This window comes from Dicentrarchus labrax, unplaced genomic scaffold (assembly GCF_905237075.1).
Source record: "Dicentrarchus labrax unplaced genomic scaffold, dlabrax2021, whole genome shotgun sequence".
Lineage (NCBI taxonomy): Eukaryota > Metazoa > Chordata > Actinopteri > Moronidae > Dicentrarchus > Dicentrarchus labrax.
The window spans coordinates 11354902-11375030 of NW_026136707.1; the positions used below are offsets into that span (position 1 = coordinate 11354902).

General features: G+C 41.2%; 1 protein-coding gene across 5 annotated transcripts in view; it reads right to left on the reverse strand.

The window, feature by feature from the left end:
• Positions 1-19837, reverse strand: part of kcnn3 (potassium intermediate/small conductance calcium-activated channel, subfamily N, member 3) — a 52548-nt gene extending 32711 nt beyond the window's left edge. The window contains exons 1-3 of one of the 5 annotated variants that reach the window (XM_051406324.1): positions 19307-19813; positions 17448-18562; positions 3890-3985 (exon numbers count right to left, since the gene is read on the reverse strand). In XM_051406324.1, coding sequence (XP_051262284.1) covers positions 3890-3985; positions 17448-18536 — 1185 coding nt within the window. In that variant the 5' untranslated portion in view covers positions 18537-18562; positions 19307-19813. Of the gene's footprint in view, positions 1-3889; positions 3986-16428; positions 16536-17447; positions 18563-19225 lie in introns of those variants that run through there. The other 4 variants (XM_051406323.1, XM_051406322.1, XM_051406325.1 and 1 more) reach the window with 4 other exon arrangements.
• Positions 19838-20129: the final 292 nt, after the last annotated feature.

Sequence of the window (20129 nt, forward strand, 5' to 3'; positions counted from 1 at the left end):
ATGCTTCACGTTGTTCACGTCCCATAGACAATGAGTGGAGGCAAACTTTGTGTTACCCTGCGCGGGGTTTAGTGGGTCTTCACAGTTAGTAATAAGCTAGGTTAAACACATCTTGACTCTGGCTCCATTCAGGCATTGAAGAAAGATATTGAACTCATTCTCGGAAAGAGAACAAATAATCGCAATTCTCAATATGTGGAACTATTTTCCAAAAGCCGCTATAATCGATATTTTGTATATAAAAGTGGGGATATACTTTCAGCTCATTGTTTTGGATTTCCAGACTGCAACTTTACTGTTTTTGTTCAGTCTCATCTCATCAGGGTTTTTTTTATTCCCAACCACAACAGGCAGCGGAAAAGCTCTAAAAAACGACTGCATGCTACTTTCTCAACACCAAACAGCAGACAGACAAAGTTAGTAGGAGAACAAAACAGAGCTAGAAGGAGAGTGAATATTGGACTACATTCTACAGCTGACCATAAACATGACACCAAATAAATGCTTATATTGCTCATTAATGGCTGGATGTGTAAATAAGCAATTGTTTGCTAACAGGTTTGCCATAACTTAAAGATTTAGAACTTGTTTCTACTGGTTTAAGAAACATTCACTTTTTATACAGTAGTAATTTAAAAGATCCTTCCAGTTTACTTTATTTTTGTAATTTTGACCATCATTCCTATTGGTAGTCATAGCATTGTTAAGTTAATTGCCTAATTGTGGGAACGCAGAAACATTGCTAAAAAGGAATCCAAAGGGAACAAATCATGAATGGTCAGCCCATCAGTTTTAGTTCTAAACAAACTTACCAGCAAATAAACAACCCATATTAGCCATATTTATTTGCGGCAATTGCAAAATTAAAATCCTATTCCTTAGACCAGACCAAACAAATGTGTGCACACAGTTTTCTCAATGCAATGAGCAGCATTTCAGGTGTGCTCCATCTTTAGGTTTTCCCTTCCGAATAAAGCTGGTTAGATACTGAACTGGCTGAACTGTTGGCTTGTCTGCAACCTGTCTGATTATCTGACTGCAATGTCACTGTGTTCCTAGATTTTCAGCATGTTATAATAACCAATAGCAATAACAGCCAAAACAAAAAAAAATATATTGAAGTCGTAATAAACCAGGATTATCCTTTAAAGCTGTCATCTGCTGTGGGGTAGAAGTGCTTAGAAATTATCACCATCCTCACTCAAGTTATTATCAAAAGTGATTTGGGATTAAATCCCGACATCACCTCTCCCACCTGCTGCGATTCCCACCCGTACAAGCACCCTCCCCAAACTCTTCATTTAATCAAAAGGAATGATTTCTCAAAGAGATTAACAGAAGACCATTTTATCTCTCTCTCTCTCTCTCTCTCTCTCTCTCTCTCTCTCTCTCTCTCTCTGTCGGCCTTACAGTAGCGGTATTAGTGTGCCTGTCACGTGCGGCAGCCACAGTGTGCGTGGGAGGATGAGTGACTCCTTCTGTGAATGTGACATCAAACTTGCGAGCAGAAACGAGAGTTCTCTTATCAATGAATGCTTAACCATATACGCAAACACACACACTCACGTGCACCTCATGTGCATACATTGAGTCGGCTCCTTTCTCATTAATACACAGCAGCTGCCTATTACAGACTGATTACCAGTCTATCAGTGCCTGTGTATGACAGTGAATAAGCAACGGGCGTCTAGTTATTGATCCACAGATGGAGAGCCTGAACCTCAGACCAGAATGCATAAGAATCTCCATCACAGACCTGCTGGAACTTTAATAGACATTTTCAACGGCATCCAAGCTGTGATGTGATGAAAGAAAAAAAAACAAAAAACTCCCAGCATTAAACTAATATGTGGTTAGATGGATGAGTGTTGCTCCGTGGTTTAGCTGGTGGGAGTAATAGCTGGTGTGGGGGCACTCATTGGGTCTGATTCCCACAAGACTCCCATAAATAGTCAATGTGCATCGATTGCAAATGGCTTCAGATGAAAACCCCGGCTAAATGACCGTGGTACCATTATATTAGTGAAATGACAAACAGCAAAACAGATATCATGAAGCATGAAAGCATTTCTGATTGATTGTTTCAGCCTCGCAAAGAGGGTGAGGCTATGTGTGTTTGTTTGCCTTGCGTGGGTGTGTGTTTGTATGTTTATGTGTGTTCTCTGTGTATTGGATTGTTATTGGCTGAGTGTGTATTTAACATTCGGTGTGTATCTACTCGATGCAAAGCCATGCAGACTATTTCGTCGATCCCACAACGACTCTCATTAATGTCATTAATTGGCTGGAGCCGACACACACCTGGGTCCCTGGGTCTATCTCAGAAGCCTGAGGGAGGACAAACATAATGTGTACACTATAGACAGAGCTCAGAAATGCCTCTGTTTACATTTAAAGAAAACCACTCCTAGCGAGGAACAGTCGCTATTTTAGGAAAAACCCTTTCTTGCCAAGAGTTAGATGAGAACACATTTATAATACATTTCTGTATTATATGCATATAACCTTAAGCCCTGTTTCTAACTACACTCTATGTCCAAGTAAACAGCAGGATGTAAAGACTTCACTAAGAAGCCAAGGACATTATCATTGCACCACATTATCTGTCTGTTTACTGCCCCAGAACTCAGGGATGTGTAACTGTTGTACTCCAACAGGGATAAAACTATACTGCTTCTTCGAATCTTGGCTTTCACATACAGGAGTGTGTGACGGTTGCATTGAGTCCATTCATGGATGACTTGAATAAAGCCTTATAGAAAGACAAGATCATACTTTGTATGCTTAATTTAACAAATTGCCACCACAAAACAAACCTCCCGACATAGACTGCACGTAACCATTTGTAAAACCACAAATTGTTGTTTTGACCGTTTAACTATACTAGCAGGGTATGTTTATTCATCCCGAACCGTTTGTACAGGAGGTTCAGTTTGGTATGCGACTGCAACAAGTACTGTCAGAATAGTCTATTTATGTCTACCGGCAAAGTTCTAGCAGCAGTAACATGCTAGTCAGCTTAGCCAGGTTAGTCAAGCTCATGCAGTGTTGCTGCTCCACTGTATGGAAGCATTACGGTTTCCCGGTTAGTTACAGCGAAATGAAGGAATAAGCAACGATTAGTATGCAGACACTGTTCAACTGAACTGTATGTGTGCGGAAACACTGTAATGTGTAATTGTCGACAAAAACAGACTGGAAGGCAAATCCTTCACCGCACAGCGTTCAAGCAGCCTTTTACTAAAGATTGGGATTGTGCTTAAGCAATAACTAATGCTATATAGTGTTTATAGCTGCAGATATGTGATGTACATACTACTTGTAGAGAGTACAGGATCTATGCATATGGTCAAAGCGCTAGAGTCCCTCTACGATGTCCCTTCATGTGTGTATTTTAGTCAGTTACTTGTGCCTGTATAAACAAGCACAAGCTGCACCTGTTCTTATGATGCAGCATTACTGACATTTGTTATTTTTTTGTTAATTATTTTTTCTTATTGACGCCAATATTTGAGCGCCTTAACAGTAAAAATGATGGCCAATGAGTCACTGTTGAATGTTTACCTATTTAAAAATAAATGACAAAAATGTAATTTTCTCTTTTCTTTTCTTCTTTTCATTTTCCCCGCTATACCAAAAATGCATCGAACTGTGACCTCAAAACTGAGGTACATACCGAACCGTGAATTGTGTGTATCTTTACACCCCTATAATATAACCTACTATAACCTTTTGTACAGATTAACGAAAACAAAGATATGGGCGTGTTAATTAGTGAGCTTTACAGGTGCCGGATTCCACCTGCTTCCTGTCTGTTACTAAGCAAAGCTAATCACCTCTCAGATCAACAGGATGTATAGGCACGTGGATGTATGTACATGTGATTTACCTGAACTTCCCGTGCATGGTAGGCTATGATGAGGCCCAGCAGGATGACTGTAGACAGACTGATCAGACACTTCAGGGCCAATGAATACATGGAGCTCTGTAGAGAGAACACACACACCTTTAGAAACATGCAGCACCAACATAATACACATGGGTTGTTATAATATTCAGTACGACCAAAAAAACTTTAAAACTAATAATCCACATTCTGTCTCAAGTCTGGTTCAACTTGGACGAAGTCCCAGATGTCCTGTGTCACTTCTCTGCTGAAATGGCATGTGTACCATATTGGCACTGTCTCAGCATAGACAATAAGAACTAACATTTACAAAACAGACTTTCAAACGCTGAGCAGAAATAGAATGGTAGTATTCCTCCCGTCAATAGCACTCTGCAGTCGAGCTTTAAATCCTCTGCTTGTCTAGTTTCATAGGGCTTATAATCAATGCACTGGGGAACTTCCGATCAATACAACTCATAGCACTTCAGTGGCTTCTTTAACCCCCTCACCTCACACACTCAGAGCAAAGCAATACTTACTGGAGTTATCATACACATGGGCACGCACATATACAGCATACACATATTTCTAACATTTTTACACAACAGTTTACACAAGGAACATCCCCCCCCCCCAATCTATAGTAAGATATATAGATGGAAGATCAACAGAAAAAAGTGTATGAGAGTGTTTTTGTTAGTTGTTCTCTAGTGTTTTATTTCAGGATACATTTTCGTTGGTAACAGCATGTTTGGTCGCTATGAGAAAAGAGTCAGAGCATCAGGTATCACAGCTTTAAGTAGCTGGGAAGAAAGAAATGCATGTCAACTATTTAAACATTGTTTATTTTATTTGGTAAAGGGCCATACCGGGGTATACCAACAAAAAAAAAGAAGAAAATGTTACTCCGCTTCTTTTTCTGTTGTTGCTTTTACCTCATCCATAACTGGCTGGCATCAAGAAACCTTGTTACCCATGCTAGTGGCATGGCTCTAGGCAATATTGGTCCACCACTTTAGTCCAAACTGAAAAATCTTGAGTTTTAGATTGACTGTCATAAGAAGTTGACATCTAGCGCCACCAATATTTTTTTGACCCCCTGACTTTTCCTGTAGTGATGCCAACAGGTTGATATATACAACTATTGGATGGGTTGCCTTGATAGTAAACATTATACCTGCTAAACATCAACATTATCATTGGGAGCATGTTAGCATGCTGATGCACTGTCAGAGACCTTTTAGCATGGCTGTGGACACTCATCTTTTATTTTATGGCATCTAGCTATGATGATAGCATGCTTTTGAGCCTACCCAAAGTCAAGTGAAGGCAATTTGAAAAATATATGACACAGTTGATCCTAGATACTTAGTACAAGGATTCATTTCAAAACAAACAAAACCTGTTTAATGGGGAAAGAAGAGAGAAACTTCCAGGATCAGACATTCAATAGTAGTTACGATATGGGGAGAACACAATAGCAATATTAAATAAAATAAAGTATATACTATTAACTATATAGTACTATAATATAACTAGGATAAAATAACAATAAATGACTAATTGAATGATGAATAATAAATGACTAATAAGTGTAATAATTCCAGGTGTCATCAACAGATCCTGCATAAAGGATGAGGTTATTCTTTATTACTGTCAACAAATCTAACAAAAAGTCTAAAATCAACAATGCTTCTCTTTATACTTTGCAATTTCAACTTCCTATTTCCTTATCATATAAGTGGCATATACCTTGTTTTTTTTTTTTTGTTTTTTTTTTTAAATGGGTCACAAATACCTGGTTGAATTTCTTTTTTAAGTAAAGTAATTTTTCACAAACAGCAGGTGACTGGAGTTGGTCAAACAGGAATAGAGAGTAATTTGCTGTGGACTATATTCACCTGTAGATTCATATGCCTTTATGCCATATGCCCTTCAGTATTTACAGCAGAGCGGTGTATTCAAGAACTAGTTAATAGTTTCAGGACAACAATGGCACAGAGGAATAAGATATATCAGGTTTTAGCTCTACAGGAAATACTTGTTACAAGGACAAATTCATTTTTGTTTGGCTTTTCATGGGATATTCTTTGGGATAAAAATATAGAATACTGACAAACTTATCCTTTAAATTTTGAGAAATAAAAAAGAACTAATGAAAGTACATACGACCTCAAGTAAAACCACATTGCTTTCACTTTGTCTTCTGTACATGTCTATAAACAAGCATGAATAAGGGTTGGCTTGATGACCTTTTTTAAAATCAGAAATTAGATTTTGTCAGTGTAGTTTATCGGTATTAGATATTTTAGTGTCAATATTTTGTTTTAAAAGCTTTTCAAGCCTCTAAAATATTGGCAAAAAGATCCTGCACACAGTAAATGTCAGGAATCAGCAGTCAAACAAAACATTTAGTTTGAGTAATTTTCCAAGCTTTAGAAATAAAACTAGCTGCATTCAGTGCTTTGGTTTCTGAAAGCCACACTTGCTGAATTGATTAATTTGTCTATATCAGCTCAAGGACTATGTTTTGAATTGCAGAGCAAATACAGCAAAAGCCCAAACTGCATTCATTCTCGAGATCACCAAGGTCAGCTGATGAACGCAACAACCTATCGTCATCTTGAAGAGGAGAGTTGAGAGCTGTGGCACCTCTGATGAGATATTTCAGCCGTCAAGTAGGATACTGTTAAGCATTCATTGCCAATCACTCTCTTAATCTGACTGTGCACTCTTTAGACACATATTACTCAGCCTTTCCCTCAAGACGTTATTAAGCAGAATCCACGTTGCATTTTGGGTTCATGAATATATATTGCAAGTCAGCCTCCTGGAAAATAGAATGTGTTAGTGTGTCACTGTGTCTATTTAGGGTCTCTGTAGATGCTTCATGGCCTTAATGGTATTAATCCAACATCACACACACACACACACACACACACACACACACACACACACACACACACACACACACACACACACAGACAGTCTAGTTTGTTAATCCTCACTGACACTCTCCTCACTTGCTTATTCCTTTTTCACATAATTATCAAAATCTGAGATGACTGAATATGAGATTGGGTGTCCTTTCTACTATTTAACACACACAAACACATATAGACACACACAAAACACAAGGAGAGCATTAACTCAGTGTTGTTCATTTGTTCCTCATATCAGTGTGGTTATGGGCCACTGCACAACACTGGGAGAATACCATCTAGCTTCGGCTCTCCACTGATTTCCTCTATCAGCTTGCCCAAAGCTCTCGCTGTCTTTTGGTCTTTATTTGCTCGCACTTTTCCTGTCTCGGTCTGTCTCTCCTCTGCTAACATCTCATTTGTACTCACTGAAGCAAACTGGGTGCAAAGGACGCCAACGTTGTTGTGCTAATGAGAAAAATGCAGACTTGGATTTCAGCAGAATATCTGTTTAAACACATAGTCACAACCGGTGAGCTACAATGTGATTTGTTTGGAGTTTACTTCCTACTTTCTCTCTCATTCCTCTTGCTGAGTTTGCGGTCAGCCGTCTGTTGGCTGTTCTGGTTTGCTTTCAGTTCTGCCAATCACACTGTCAAGAGCATTTTGTTTCTGCCTGTTTCTACTTCACTTACTCTGCCTGTATAGTGAATGACTCGACTGTGATGGATATGTGTGTATTGGCTTCTGTTCATTTTGTCATTTTTAAATCATCACTGCTGAGAATTCTCCATTCTAATTGGCTGGCAGGGGTCCATTAATTTCTGGTAATTGGACACCTCTGATGCAAAATGTATTAATGTCAGACAGCAACGGCGAGGCTTATGGTTTGGTCATACTTAATATAGGACATGGATAGCTGCTGACTTGCATGTGGACAGCAAACACACCATCGCTCCAATACATACTACAATCCGTGGCACTACAAAACAAGTTAGTGACGTCACAACAGCAAGAAGAAGAGCTCCTTTGCTTGTTGTTGGCTGAACAACAAAGTATTTTGTGTGTCTCTGTACTCCCTTAAAGATGCACTATAACAACGGACCTCCTCTCACAGCCTCTCTTCAAAAACAAGCGTCCACTTTACTTTTATAGCACATGCTCATTTGACGCATTTTGTACGCGTGTACAGTCCATGCAGACCTTTACATAAATGGAAAATGTATTCATTACCATCAAACAAGAATTGGGATTTAGTTAAAATCTTTAAAATTGTGACATCTGCATAACCAGTTAAACTTCTACATCTCGGAAAATATGCATACTTTCTTTCTTGCCAAGCATTAGACAAGAATATAGATGGCACTCTCATGTCCTTGCGCTATGTTCAAAGTTCAAAAATACACCTACCAATACCTTTAGCGCCAAGGTGAGGTTGCCAGGTACAAGTACAGGTGTAAATAATCAAATCAATCAATAAGTACATTCCATTTAGCTGCTTCAGTTTCAGGTATAGACGTTCTTCCCAGTAGCCATTTTGACATGAAATAGTAGGGTAAACACAGGTGTAACCAATGATACTAATTAAGGTTCTGTTCCATTTAGTGTAGCAGAGCCTTTCCAGTGAGCCAACATGCATGAAAAAAATAAAAAAATTAATAAATGAATTTGACAAACAAAACAAACTTCTAATTCCAGGCTTTTCAAGGGCCCTCTGTCCTACTTTCCCCCCACTATGATGCCCTACTGACAAACTGGAACAAACTTCCTGAAACTGTAACACCTGGGTCAGACCTGTAGGTACGGCATGTGATACACAGCTCCTTAACAACTTACACAATGTCCCTGGCTGAGCATCCATCTCTGGACAGGTATCAAAATATATAAACTTTGATATTTAATTTGTGTGTATTTTATTTATGTATGCGAAACAAATATAATTTTAAAAAGAGAATGTTTCCCTGCAGCACTGACCTCTCAAAAGTTTGTCACTTTTTTATCAAAGAATGTCTTTGTGGAATATGGAAAGATTAAGGTCAAATAACACATTTCCCTCCTTTCCCCTGTGCATACTAACAACCAGTGCAAAAAGAGAGGACTTTTGTACAACCATAAAACACAAGTTGTGTACAATCATATAATATACATGTTTACATTTGTGTACATGTGTAACGTGCGTTAGCAAGTGTGTTTCTCTTCTTTTTTCTTTTTGTCCAGCTGTGCATAAATGTGTGATTAGTGTGTATTGATCAGTGGCTTGGTGGACAGCATGCAGAGATAATGAGCTTTTTGAGCTTCTTGAGTTCAATCAGCAGCCAGACACAAACACATACACACACACACACACACACACACACACACACACACACACACACACACACACACACACACACACACACACTAAACCAGGTATCTAGATGAGGGTTTTCCCCAATTGTCCCCACCTCACCTTATTGACACAGATGTGAGAACAAATACACATCACTTAACAACACATTACTCTCGCAGTGATAAGTCCCTCACTACATGTGTTGGTAACGCATATGAATGTGTGTGTGAGTGTGTGTGAGTGTGTCGTAATGAGTTAGCCTTGGGGGTCTCTCCCTGTCAGAGCGATGCCTTCTTGCAATCAGTCTCCAGGGAAACAGGCAGTAGAAAGAGGAACGATGTCACCTTACCAGGATAAACACACAGACACACACACGCACTTTACTGCACATTGACACACACCATTACAACCATACACACTCAATTAAATCCAGACAAAGGGAGATGTGAATGCATACACACACACACACACACACACACACACACACACACACACATTAGCAGGTGCATCCATGAGAACTAATCTGGCAGAGCTGAACACATGGAGTCACATACTCCATATACTGTAGGTGTGTATACACAGGAGACAACACAGTGACGTGAATGTGTACGTTACTGGCGGATGATGCAAGTTATAACACACCCATGTGTACCAACAGACTCACACATAAAGAGAGGGGTAGCCTAGCTCTGTTACGCTGAAGGAAATGAGCATATTTGTACCTGTTAGTAGCAAGACCTGTGGGACCTACCATCCCTTAGAAGCCTGTGATCTAGAAGATGAAGGGAGTGTGGAGGAAAAGAGAAGAGGAGGAGGAGGTGGAGGAGAGGAGGGGGAGAGTGGCGCAGAAGTGCTGAGATGGCTGATAGCTCCTTTAGAGAATATGGTGGCAGTTGGTGGGTTTAATTCCCTGATGATCCTCATGTACTGTCTGAAAAGCAGCACGCAGCCACTATAAGTGGCCTCACAGAGAAAGGTCTGTAAAGGTCTCCCAGTAAATGTCTGCGAGAAATGTCATAGATAGGGGAGAGATGAGGTAGCGGAGGGGGAACGTGGGAGATGCTGTAAGCCTGCTGAGATGGCAATGACCCCCTTGGGGAAATGGAGACGTATTTAAGAGAGGAACATAAACACTCCCTGTAAGTGAGAAAAAGAAAGGAATGAAGTAGGAAGGAAGGAAAGGGAGACTGGAAGCGAGCGCTGCTGCTAATCTGTGAAATCAGCTATGCTTGTGGTGATAAATAGACAGTAAGTGGGTACATGCCTCTCTCTCTCTCTCTCTCTCTCTCTCTCTCTCTCTCTCTCTCTCTCTCTCACACACACACACACACACACACACACACACACACACACACACACACACACAACACCATCTGTAAATTGAGGTGTCAAGTGTGTGTATTGACAGTGTGACAGGTGAAGCTAACAGCAGCTCAGCTCAGAATAGCCATGCACTGTAGGCCTGAAACGTGCCGTGGAGATGGGGCCCTGAGGAGCCACATGGGCCTTTGTGAAATGATCTATTGATCTGACAGTGACACGCCACATGCTGAGGTCCCAGGTGTCCAAGGGCCTCAGTTATTCTCAGATAGAGACACATGTCAGACCGGGACCCCCTCCTTTTTAACCGGTTCCAAATAAAATCAATAATAGAAGCTCATGAAAGTGTTTTTAAGAGGGGCTGTCAAGTGTCAAGGTCCTGGGTCAGTGGTAAACTGGTGACTGCTGATCATAAAGAGTTAAAAATACAGTGTGATGCTTCACACTCCAAAGATGACCAGTATAGAGCTTCTCAAAACATGTCTTGAGATAAGTTATAATAATAATTTTTTTCTTGGATGCTTCTTCAAAACTTACAATTTTGCCTGAGAGCAAATTAAATTATTGCACGTTCATGAATTATTTCATCATCTAATATTCTCTCTGCATAATCTATCTTGGCTCAACAACTGTGATTGGACATTTACAGTACAAGAACTGCCACTGCTTAGAGCACTGAATATCAATAGTGAAAGAATTAAGATCCTTTAATTAAGTAAAAATTACCAATATTACAGAAATACGAAAAATACTCATTTAAAAGTAAAAGTCCTTCATTCAAGTATTATCCGCTTAATGTACTTAAACTATCAAAGTAAAAGTGCTTGGTCTGCAAAAACAATTACCACTGTGAGATTTATATTGTTTGAGTGACCAGTGAGTAAATCGGGCTACCAACAAATTTAAGAAAGAAAGGAAAGAAAAAGACAAACTGAGGGAAAACGGCTTTTGACTAATTTCTTTCAAGACAAAGGCGAGCACTAACACAGTTGGTTTAAACTAAAATCAGCAGTTGTTTAGATTGAATGCTACGGAGCCCCTAAAGGGACATGAAAAAACAAAAAAAAAAATCAAACGTTTCTAGTGCGCACTAGATAGTATCTAGTGCTCACTAGATACGGATCTAGTGCGCACTAGATAGTATCTAGTGCTCACTAGATACGGATCTAGTGCGCACTAGATAGTATCTAGTGCTCACTAGATACGGATCTAGTGCGCACTAGATACGGATCTAGTGCGCACTAGATACGGATCTAGTGCGCACTAGATCCTATGGATGGAGTGTTGTGGCGAATCAGCACATGGCTCATTTAAATATTAAAATTAGCCATGTGTTAATAGGTCACAACACGAAAATGTAACCAATGAAATTACTTATTTTGACACACATTTTAAGCCAATACTTACTACTATCTAGTGCGCACTAGATACTATCCATATTGTGGTGAATCAACACATGGCTAATTTTAATATTCAAATGAGTATTAAACTAATTTGTCTGTAAGTAAAAAATAAATGTAAATTAATCTGTAACCTTTTTTATTACAGTCCGCATTTAAATGCCTGTCCTCCTTTTGAGAAAATAACAAAAACAGTCCACCTTTTGACACATTACCTTGTTAGTTTAATACGTATTGGCTTAAAATGTGTGTCAAAATAAGTAATTTCATTGGTTACATTTTCGTGTTGTGACCTATTAACACATGGCTAATTTTAATATTTAAATGAGCCAACACTCATCCATATCTAGTGCGCACTAGATATGGATCTAGTGCTCACTAGATACGGATCTAGTGCGCACTAGATACGGATCTAGTGCGCACTAGATACTATCTAGTGAGCACAAGATACTATCTAGTGAGCACTAGATACTATCTAGTGAGCACAAGATACTATCTAGTGCGCACAAGATACTATCTAGTGAGCACAAGATACTATCTAGTGCTCACTAGAAACGTTTCATTTTTTTTTTTTTTTTCATGTCCCTTTAGGGGCTCCGTAGAATGCAGTCAACAGGGAAGCTAGCTGGAAAAATATTTGCATTGTATAGGCTAACATTAATTAATCAGCATCATAGCTATAATGTCATATGAAATTATATCTATCAAAATTGCTAGCATCATGAAACACATGGCCCTCAGTTTCATAAACAGCCTCAGAGAGTGGAGCAGCGGCACATCCATCATTTGTTACAGAGGCTGTGAGACAAGGTCAGATTATTTGACACTGAGGTGTCGCAGACCTCGTGGTAAAGACAGGTCAACTTTGGAGCGATATTTAGCCCCTTTCCCAGTAAGTTGGCTTAACATGTTTGGCATCAACCAATGCATTGCAATCTCAAGATTCATATGATTCTTCTAAGGATGTTGCAACCTTCCGTGAAAAAGTCTCACAGCCAGGAGGGCCACCTTCTCGGGTCTCTGCTAATAGAGGAAATCTTTCCATATCTTTCAATGCATATACGAATGTGGTCATCTGTTGAACTTTTCAGACAATGCAAGGTTTGGTTAATACATGTTAACCAACTTTTGTTCCTGCCTGTTTTTGTATATAGTGTTTTAAAAGATACCAAAGCAATATTTTTTATGTTCTGTTTATACGGTATGCCTCTGTTTAGTAGTATGGGAGCTCTGGATGCAATCTAAATTCTCTATTTACTAAAATCTATATTTAGCTAAGATACTTTCCTCAATATAAAATGGTGAGTGACAAACCCATACTAAAAATTTGCTGCTGGAATGTTAGAGGGATACCCAACCTTATTGAGAGGAGCAGGAATACGTTCACAAAGCCCTTCTACAAGAAACTCCCTTGTCTACTAAAGAACATTCTACAGTAGGACAGGTGTTTATTCATCTTTTACTAGCAGAGGAGTTGCTATTGTTTCATATTTTTTAGGAGGGCTTTGTATTGCTTTTATTCCATAGTGACAGCTGTAGAGTGACAGGAAAGTGGGGAGAGAGGAGCCACAGGTCAGAGTCGGACCTGTGGCTGCTACCCAGGCATCCTACAGGTTGCTATTTTAATCAAGCACCTGCTTCTGTCTGACGGCCAAACTACTTATATGTATAAATGGATTCAGATCTTGTATACTTCACCTCTTTTGGTTGTAATAACTAATGGGCTCAGGTATAGTGATTTTAGTGTAGTTTAGTGCAGGGTAATGGCAGGACTGCCACATGAGCCCACTGTTGTTTGCCTTGGCTATGGAACCCCTCGCTGCAATCATAAGACAAGATGTACACATAGAAAGAATGACAGCATAAAGTCTTACTATATGCTGATGACATTTTGATTTATCTAGCGTCCCCAAGACAATAAATTTAAAACTTTGTAATAAGGATACATTAGTTAACATTAGTTAATGGAATTATAAGCATTAACTAACAGTTAATTAACAATTAACTAATGTTTCTAGTTATAATTTACAAATAGTTTTCACATTAAATAAGGTTTTATATTAATTTTAATTGTTTATAAAGAACCTATTAACATGAGTTAATATTGGGGTAAGCATTAACTAACTGTTAACATTTATTAAGGGCTTACATGTTAATTAACTAATATTAGTATAGTGTTGATAAAGATGGTAATTAATATGTTATGGCTGTTCAGTTATATTTCACTGAAGACATGATAATGACTGTTTACCTGAACGATCAACGTGTTTGAATCATACTTTGATACCTGAGATTAATGCTTAGCCAGAGAATATTATGTAAGCTGTTGATTATCTACATGACACATGCCGTACCTACAGGTCTGACATGGGTGACACAGGTTCAGGAAGTTTGTTCAAGTTTGTCAGAGGTGCATCGTAGTAGGTGCAAACTTAACACAGTTGGTTTAAGCTAATTTTAGCTATTGTTTAGATTGAAGGTAATCAGCTGGGAATTTAACTTGAAGAATATTTGCATTGCATAACATATCATAAATTAATCAGCATCATAGATACAATGTTATGTAACATTATCTATCAATATTAGCTAGGAGAGCTTAACATCATGAACCACATGGCCCTCAGTATCAGAAATAGCCACAGAGAGTGGAGAAGCGGCAGGTCCCTCATCATGCATGAAAGATGAAGGGGCTCACCGGGACTGCTTATGTATATGGCCCATAATTTTGTACTACACCCCTGTCCATCACTGTTGAATTACATACATAATACATTTTATCTGTATAAAAACTTACTGATCTCAAATGCGGTCTTGCTTGTGGACTTTTTCTAGAACTTGACTGAATTAGACAGCTTAATAACTGAAGGCAGAGGCTATACTACAATGAATGGAAAATCTCAGCTGCAGCTATAGTATGTGCTGACAGGGTTTGAAATCTGTTTCTGCACATGAATATACATATGCTTACTCACTATACCCACAGTCACGAACACCATGTCCTTTTCTGTTAACCTCTCCCTCTTTAACCTTCCTCACACACACACACACACACACACACACACACACACACACACACACACACACACACACCATCCAACCCACCCTGTTTAGTTCCATTCTTATTCTTCATCTCTATTTTTGGGAGCAAGATAGAGCAGCTGGTTTAGAAACACATACACACCCTGGTAGTATACAGTGACATTAAGTTTACAGCTATTGTTAAAGACACAAAGTCTGATGGTGCTGTTAACGTATATATACACACCTATCACATTTACCCACAAGCTCTCACGCCACCTCTCAAGGATGAGACTGTCAATACACAACACACAAGCAAGCATCTCTAAAAGTCAGCATCCATTTTCAATGTGCAGGTTTGTACGGCATGTGTGCGCCGGGATGAAAGGTGCATGTGTGGTTGAGTGATTATCAATAATCAATAGAGGAAATCATTTAAGGCTTCCCCCCTAGACTGGTTTAAAGTACTGCATGAACCTCTCCTCTTTTCCCACTGCCATCCTCCCATCCATCTCCCTTTCGGTTCACTCTTTCATCCTCATGATCTCTATCCATTTTTCACAACAACCAGCGGGCTTCTTTCCACCTCAATTATCTAAGTGAGGGCTTGAACTGTCTGATGGAACTCCAGTATCTGTTGGAGTCAAACCAATCGGCAACCATAAAAGCAGAAAAAAATATATAGAACTTGGCACTCTGCATTTAAAATGAAATTTGATCAGGCTTTGCTGAGGCATACTTAACACTCTCTGGATTCAACCTCTTTTTAAAAATGTACAACCCTGATGGGAGACCATGAGGCACAAAGATATTTTACATACTATTCTTCCTGAACTCTGACTTCTCGCTCCTAACTAGATTTCTTAATGAATATAGATTGAGCAATGGCAAACACAATAGCTGCCTTCCTCGTGTTTACAGCTGTCCATCAATTCTTATTGATAGACAATTCTGCCTGATTGAGATGAGGACGGTATTGGTTGTAGATTAAGGACCTAAATCAGGCTTTTCATTATCGCCTTTTCCTTTTTTCTCTCCTTCCACAGCCTTTCATTTCTCGCCCAGCCGCTTCTCTCTTCCGATCACACTCCCCCAGTTTGACGCCCACTGGAAGAGCACAGGAGCAGAGGGAGAGAGAAAGTGAGGGGACAAATGAAAGAAAGAAAGAAAAAAGAAAGCAGGATAGAGACAGGCGTGGAGTTGAAATAGAAAAGAGACACACAGAGGAAGAGAGCATTAAAAGCGTCCGCCGTCTCCTTCAGGGAGGAGAATAGGTCCACAGAAAAGAAGAAAGGGGACGAGGAGGGATTGAGAGAAAGAAAAATTCAATCCATGAATTTTCATTAATAAAAAGACGTGGCCTCTAAAACTGTAAGTAATGAGTGGGAGACAGAGGCAAAGAGACAGCCAGCTAAACAGAACGGTCCGATTTTTCTAGCAATGACATTAACAGAGATAGACCAAGTATCAACTGGAGACCACAGACTACAAACAGGAACAGAGAAGGGGGGAGATAGAGACACACCCAGCTGGCCTATTCTAATAGGTTACCTATAAATCTGTGCTCCACATGATCCCATATCCTCTTTCACGTCGTCAGTGATCCATATGACAAGTTGCATGACTGGAAGTAATGTTTCCACCTTATTAGCTAAAGAAAACCAACCCTCTGTGACATGACAGAAAGGAAGAAGGGATGGAACAAGGACAGAAGTATCTTTGCATCAGGAAGGTGAGCGCAACATGCTCCACTGAGACCCTGTGGCACACACACACACACACACACACACACCCAAAATAAACAGACAATGGCAGCCAGGGGCCGATTCAGCTTATTACACTCCCCATTACACAGACAAATGAGATCCTGGCCTCCTACTGATAATCTGCCCCACATGTCCTCTGCATTGTTGTATTACATCACCCAGAAGCAGCAACTGTCAAGCCTGGTCGTTACAGTACACAAACCTCCAACAACATGGGCATGGTGCTCATGAATTTGGTGATTGACAGATGAAAGCTGATTCTAATTATCTGGCCAATGACCCGTCCAAAACAGCCAAAGTTTGGTCGTCCTGCTGACCTGGGGGTTGAGGTGTACCCAAAATGCTTAAGTGCCAAAGTTAGCGCCAGTGCACAATGCTACAACCATCCTGACAGCTTGGTGTGACATTTGTGGACTCATATACATTTTTTAGACTGAGGCTACATTAAAGGGGGACTCTGCCAGGTTATTCTTGCACTTCCATAAAGTTGGGGGACTTGTAAAAGATAGATTAAAAACAGAATGGTCAAACTTGTAGCAGTAGAGGCTAAGATCTGCCAACTCTTAGTCCTTAGTAAGCGTCAAACTTCAATAACACTTCCCATAATGCAAGTTGATAGCGTCTTTCATTAGACGCTGGGACAATTCCTGCCTCTATGGCCTGATGAACAACAAACTCTCAGTTTGCTATAAAGGCTTTTTTCTATAAATCTGTGAGCTATAATAACCCTGATGACATCACTATGACGTCATCATGTAAAATCAGTGGAGTGCCCATTAGAGTATCAGTGGTTTGTCCCCTCACCTTGTTGTACACGCCCCACGACAGCTCCGTCTCAATCACCATGACGACGATGCCAAACATCCCGAAGATGAGAGCATAGTCACTCAGCCTCTTTCTCTTCTCAAACAGCGCCCTGCGATGCCCCAATTTATAGCCAATGTTTTGGTTCTTCCGTTTAGGGGCCTTGGAGGTGCTGCCCCTGGCCCCTGTGCCCACTGCCCCGACCCCTCCTTGCCTGCTGCCCCTCCCCGGCTGCGCCCGCCTGCTCTCCACCAGCGCGTGGTTCTGGTGGTAGATAGACATCTGGTTGGATGTGGAGTCAGTGATGTCATACCCTCCTCTGGGGTATGGCGAGTCTTCTTTGGATGAAATCACAATCTCTGGAGGGGTCTGAATTAGGGGTTGATTGGCAGAGGACTGGGCCACCAAATAAGTAGGAGGGGCTTCTCGCTGTCGGTCATGCCCACCAGCAGCCGTTGCCCCAGCAACAGCTGAAACACCGCCCTCTTTGGTTTCACTGCTGCTGTCTGATTCAATGAGGTTTCTGCGGGAGGCGCTGAGGCGGCTCAGGGGTTTCATGACCCCACCTGTGTACTTACAAGAGCTCATGGCGATCTCCGTGAAGGGGTTACTGTCCCTACGGTGGACCAGAGGGCTGGCCTGACGGTGTTTGCAGCCCCTATCTCTTTCTCTGTCCCTGTCACGCTCCCGATCCATGGAGGGCGAGTGGGAGGAGTAAAAGAGGGCGTTGTAGACCGGGGAGTTGTCCCCGCTCAGGCTGTGCTGTGAGCCCAGGCAGGAGGAGAGCGGGGTGCTGGTGGGGTGCAGGGCGTTGGGAATGGGTGGGGGCATAGGCTGGGCTCCAGAGGATGACAGGGGCAACTTGGGGAGCGATGCTGGAGGCAAGTTGGGCGTGGCAGGGGACGGGGACGGGGTGCTGCCATTTAGACGGTCGAGGCTTGATCCTCCCATGTGGTTGGAGTGGTTTGATCCTGGCTGGTTGCCAGTGGTGGAGGGATGAGATATACTGCCCAGTGGAAGGAGGAAGCGCTGGTCCTCATCCTCGCTCCCTCCTAGCAGAGCCAAGCTCAGAGAGGGGGGAGGCTCCATGGTCACGGCTGAGGCCACGCACCTGTCTATAGACAAACACAAAAACAGAGAAGAGAAGAACTGTAAAGAAAGACACAGGAGAAAAATGACAGAGGGTAGTGACTATTTATCATGACGGTAATAATGAAGACAGGACAGACAGGAAGGAGGAGGAGTGGGGGAGCTTTGTGATGGATAACGGCTAGTTAAAAGAAATGACGGAAAAAGACTGAACTCCAAAAGCTGAAGATGTGTGACAAAGAGGGGCAGCAGAGTGAAGAAAAGTAGCCATAATTGGGGAATATGTTCTTCCTTGAGTCGCATTTGAGTCAGCTGCCCAGTCAGCCCCTCTCAGCTGTTTCTCTCTCTCGCTCTCGGTTTCCCAGTGTCCTCTCCTTCTCTCACATCCCACAATGCTCCCAGCAATCTAAGCCATAAAATGTCATCTGTGTTACATTGTTGTTAGCCAGGAGGATGGTGCAAATCCTCCATGGTAATGAGATCAGGCTCAGAGACTACAGGATAATAATTCCACATCAGTCATTCTGGTAGCCATACAAGTAGTACTGTTACTGTGTGTATGCTTTAGTTAAGCACAAGTTGTCTGCATTTGGTTGCATTTGATTGATCCAAAAACAATAACCTACTTTCAGTATGATATAACCAGACACCTTCACGGCCCCCTCCTCCCTGTCTGTTTCTCTACCTACCTCCTACCTCTTCTCTCTCAGTCCCTGTCCCCCAGGTTAGTTGTGTTGAATCACTGGCTGGATGAAAATAGACCACCACACTTTTTCTTTTTCATGTTGTCACGGCCATCCCATCATCTTTTCGGTTCGCCTCCTTTCATATAGGTCCCTCCACAGGTCCTCGGTCGTCTCTCGAAATTGTGCGTCGCTTCCCCACAGATGTTGCCTTCGTCTCCGCTCACTTGATGTGATCAGTTTGTTTCTCTCTTTATCATCGGCGATGATCTCTCGACGGTGCCCATTTCGATCCCCCGTCAGTGACAATCGACTCGAGGTGAAGAGGAATAATCCATGGTGACTGGATTAAATCGGTCAACCTGTGGCTGCACGTCAAAAAATGTGCAGCCACATAAACCGACAAAACAGGCGGAAAAAAAACGCACAAAAAAACGCAAAGCTGGACGTCAAGTAACAGTCCTCAGATGAGCAGTGAAGCCTGAGATTTAATATGTGACTCCACCGACTTCCACTCAATCTACAGCTCACTGTCTCCCCGGATCTGTCTCTCACTCTCTCCTCCAACTTCTCTCCCTCTTTCTCCGCCTCCAGTCCTGCCGTTCATTCCCATTGGACGGAATCAGAGAGGCGAAATAAGCGCTGAGAACAGGTGGCAGGATTTGTAAGATGCCAAATGTCTAATTTAATGTACCCGGGTTATTTGGAGGGGTCGTTATTATTTTTTACTGTAGCTTATGAAAACAACACTTGGTTACTGCCTTTATACAATAAAGACTATGTGCCCTATCTGGTCGCTCATGGCACCTGTTACGCCCGTAAAAAGACGCTGGGACTGGCAAATCAGTGGCACACACGCAGGAATTCATTGAATAGTATTAAAACAAGTGAATAAATGTGTAAAAAAAAA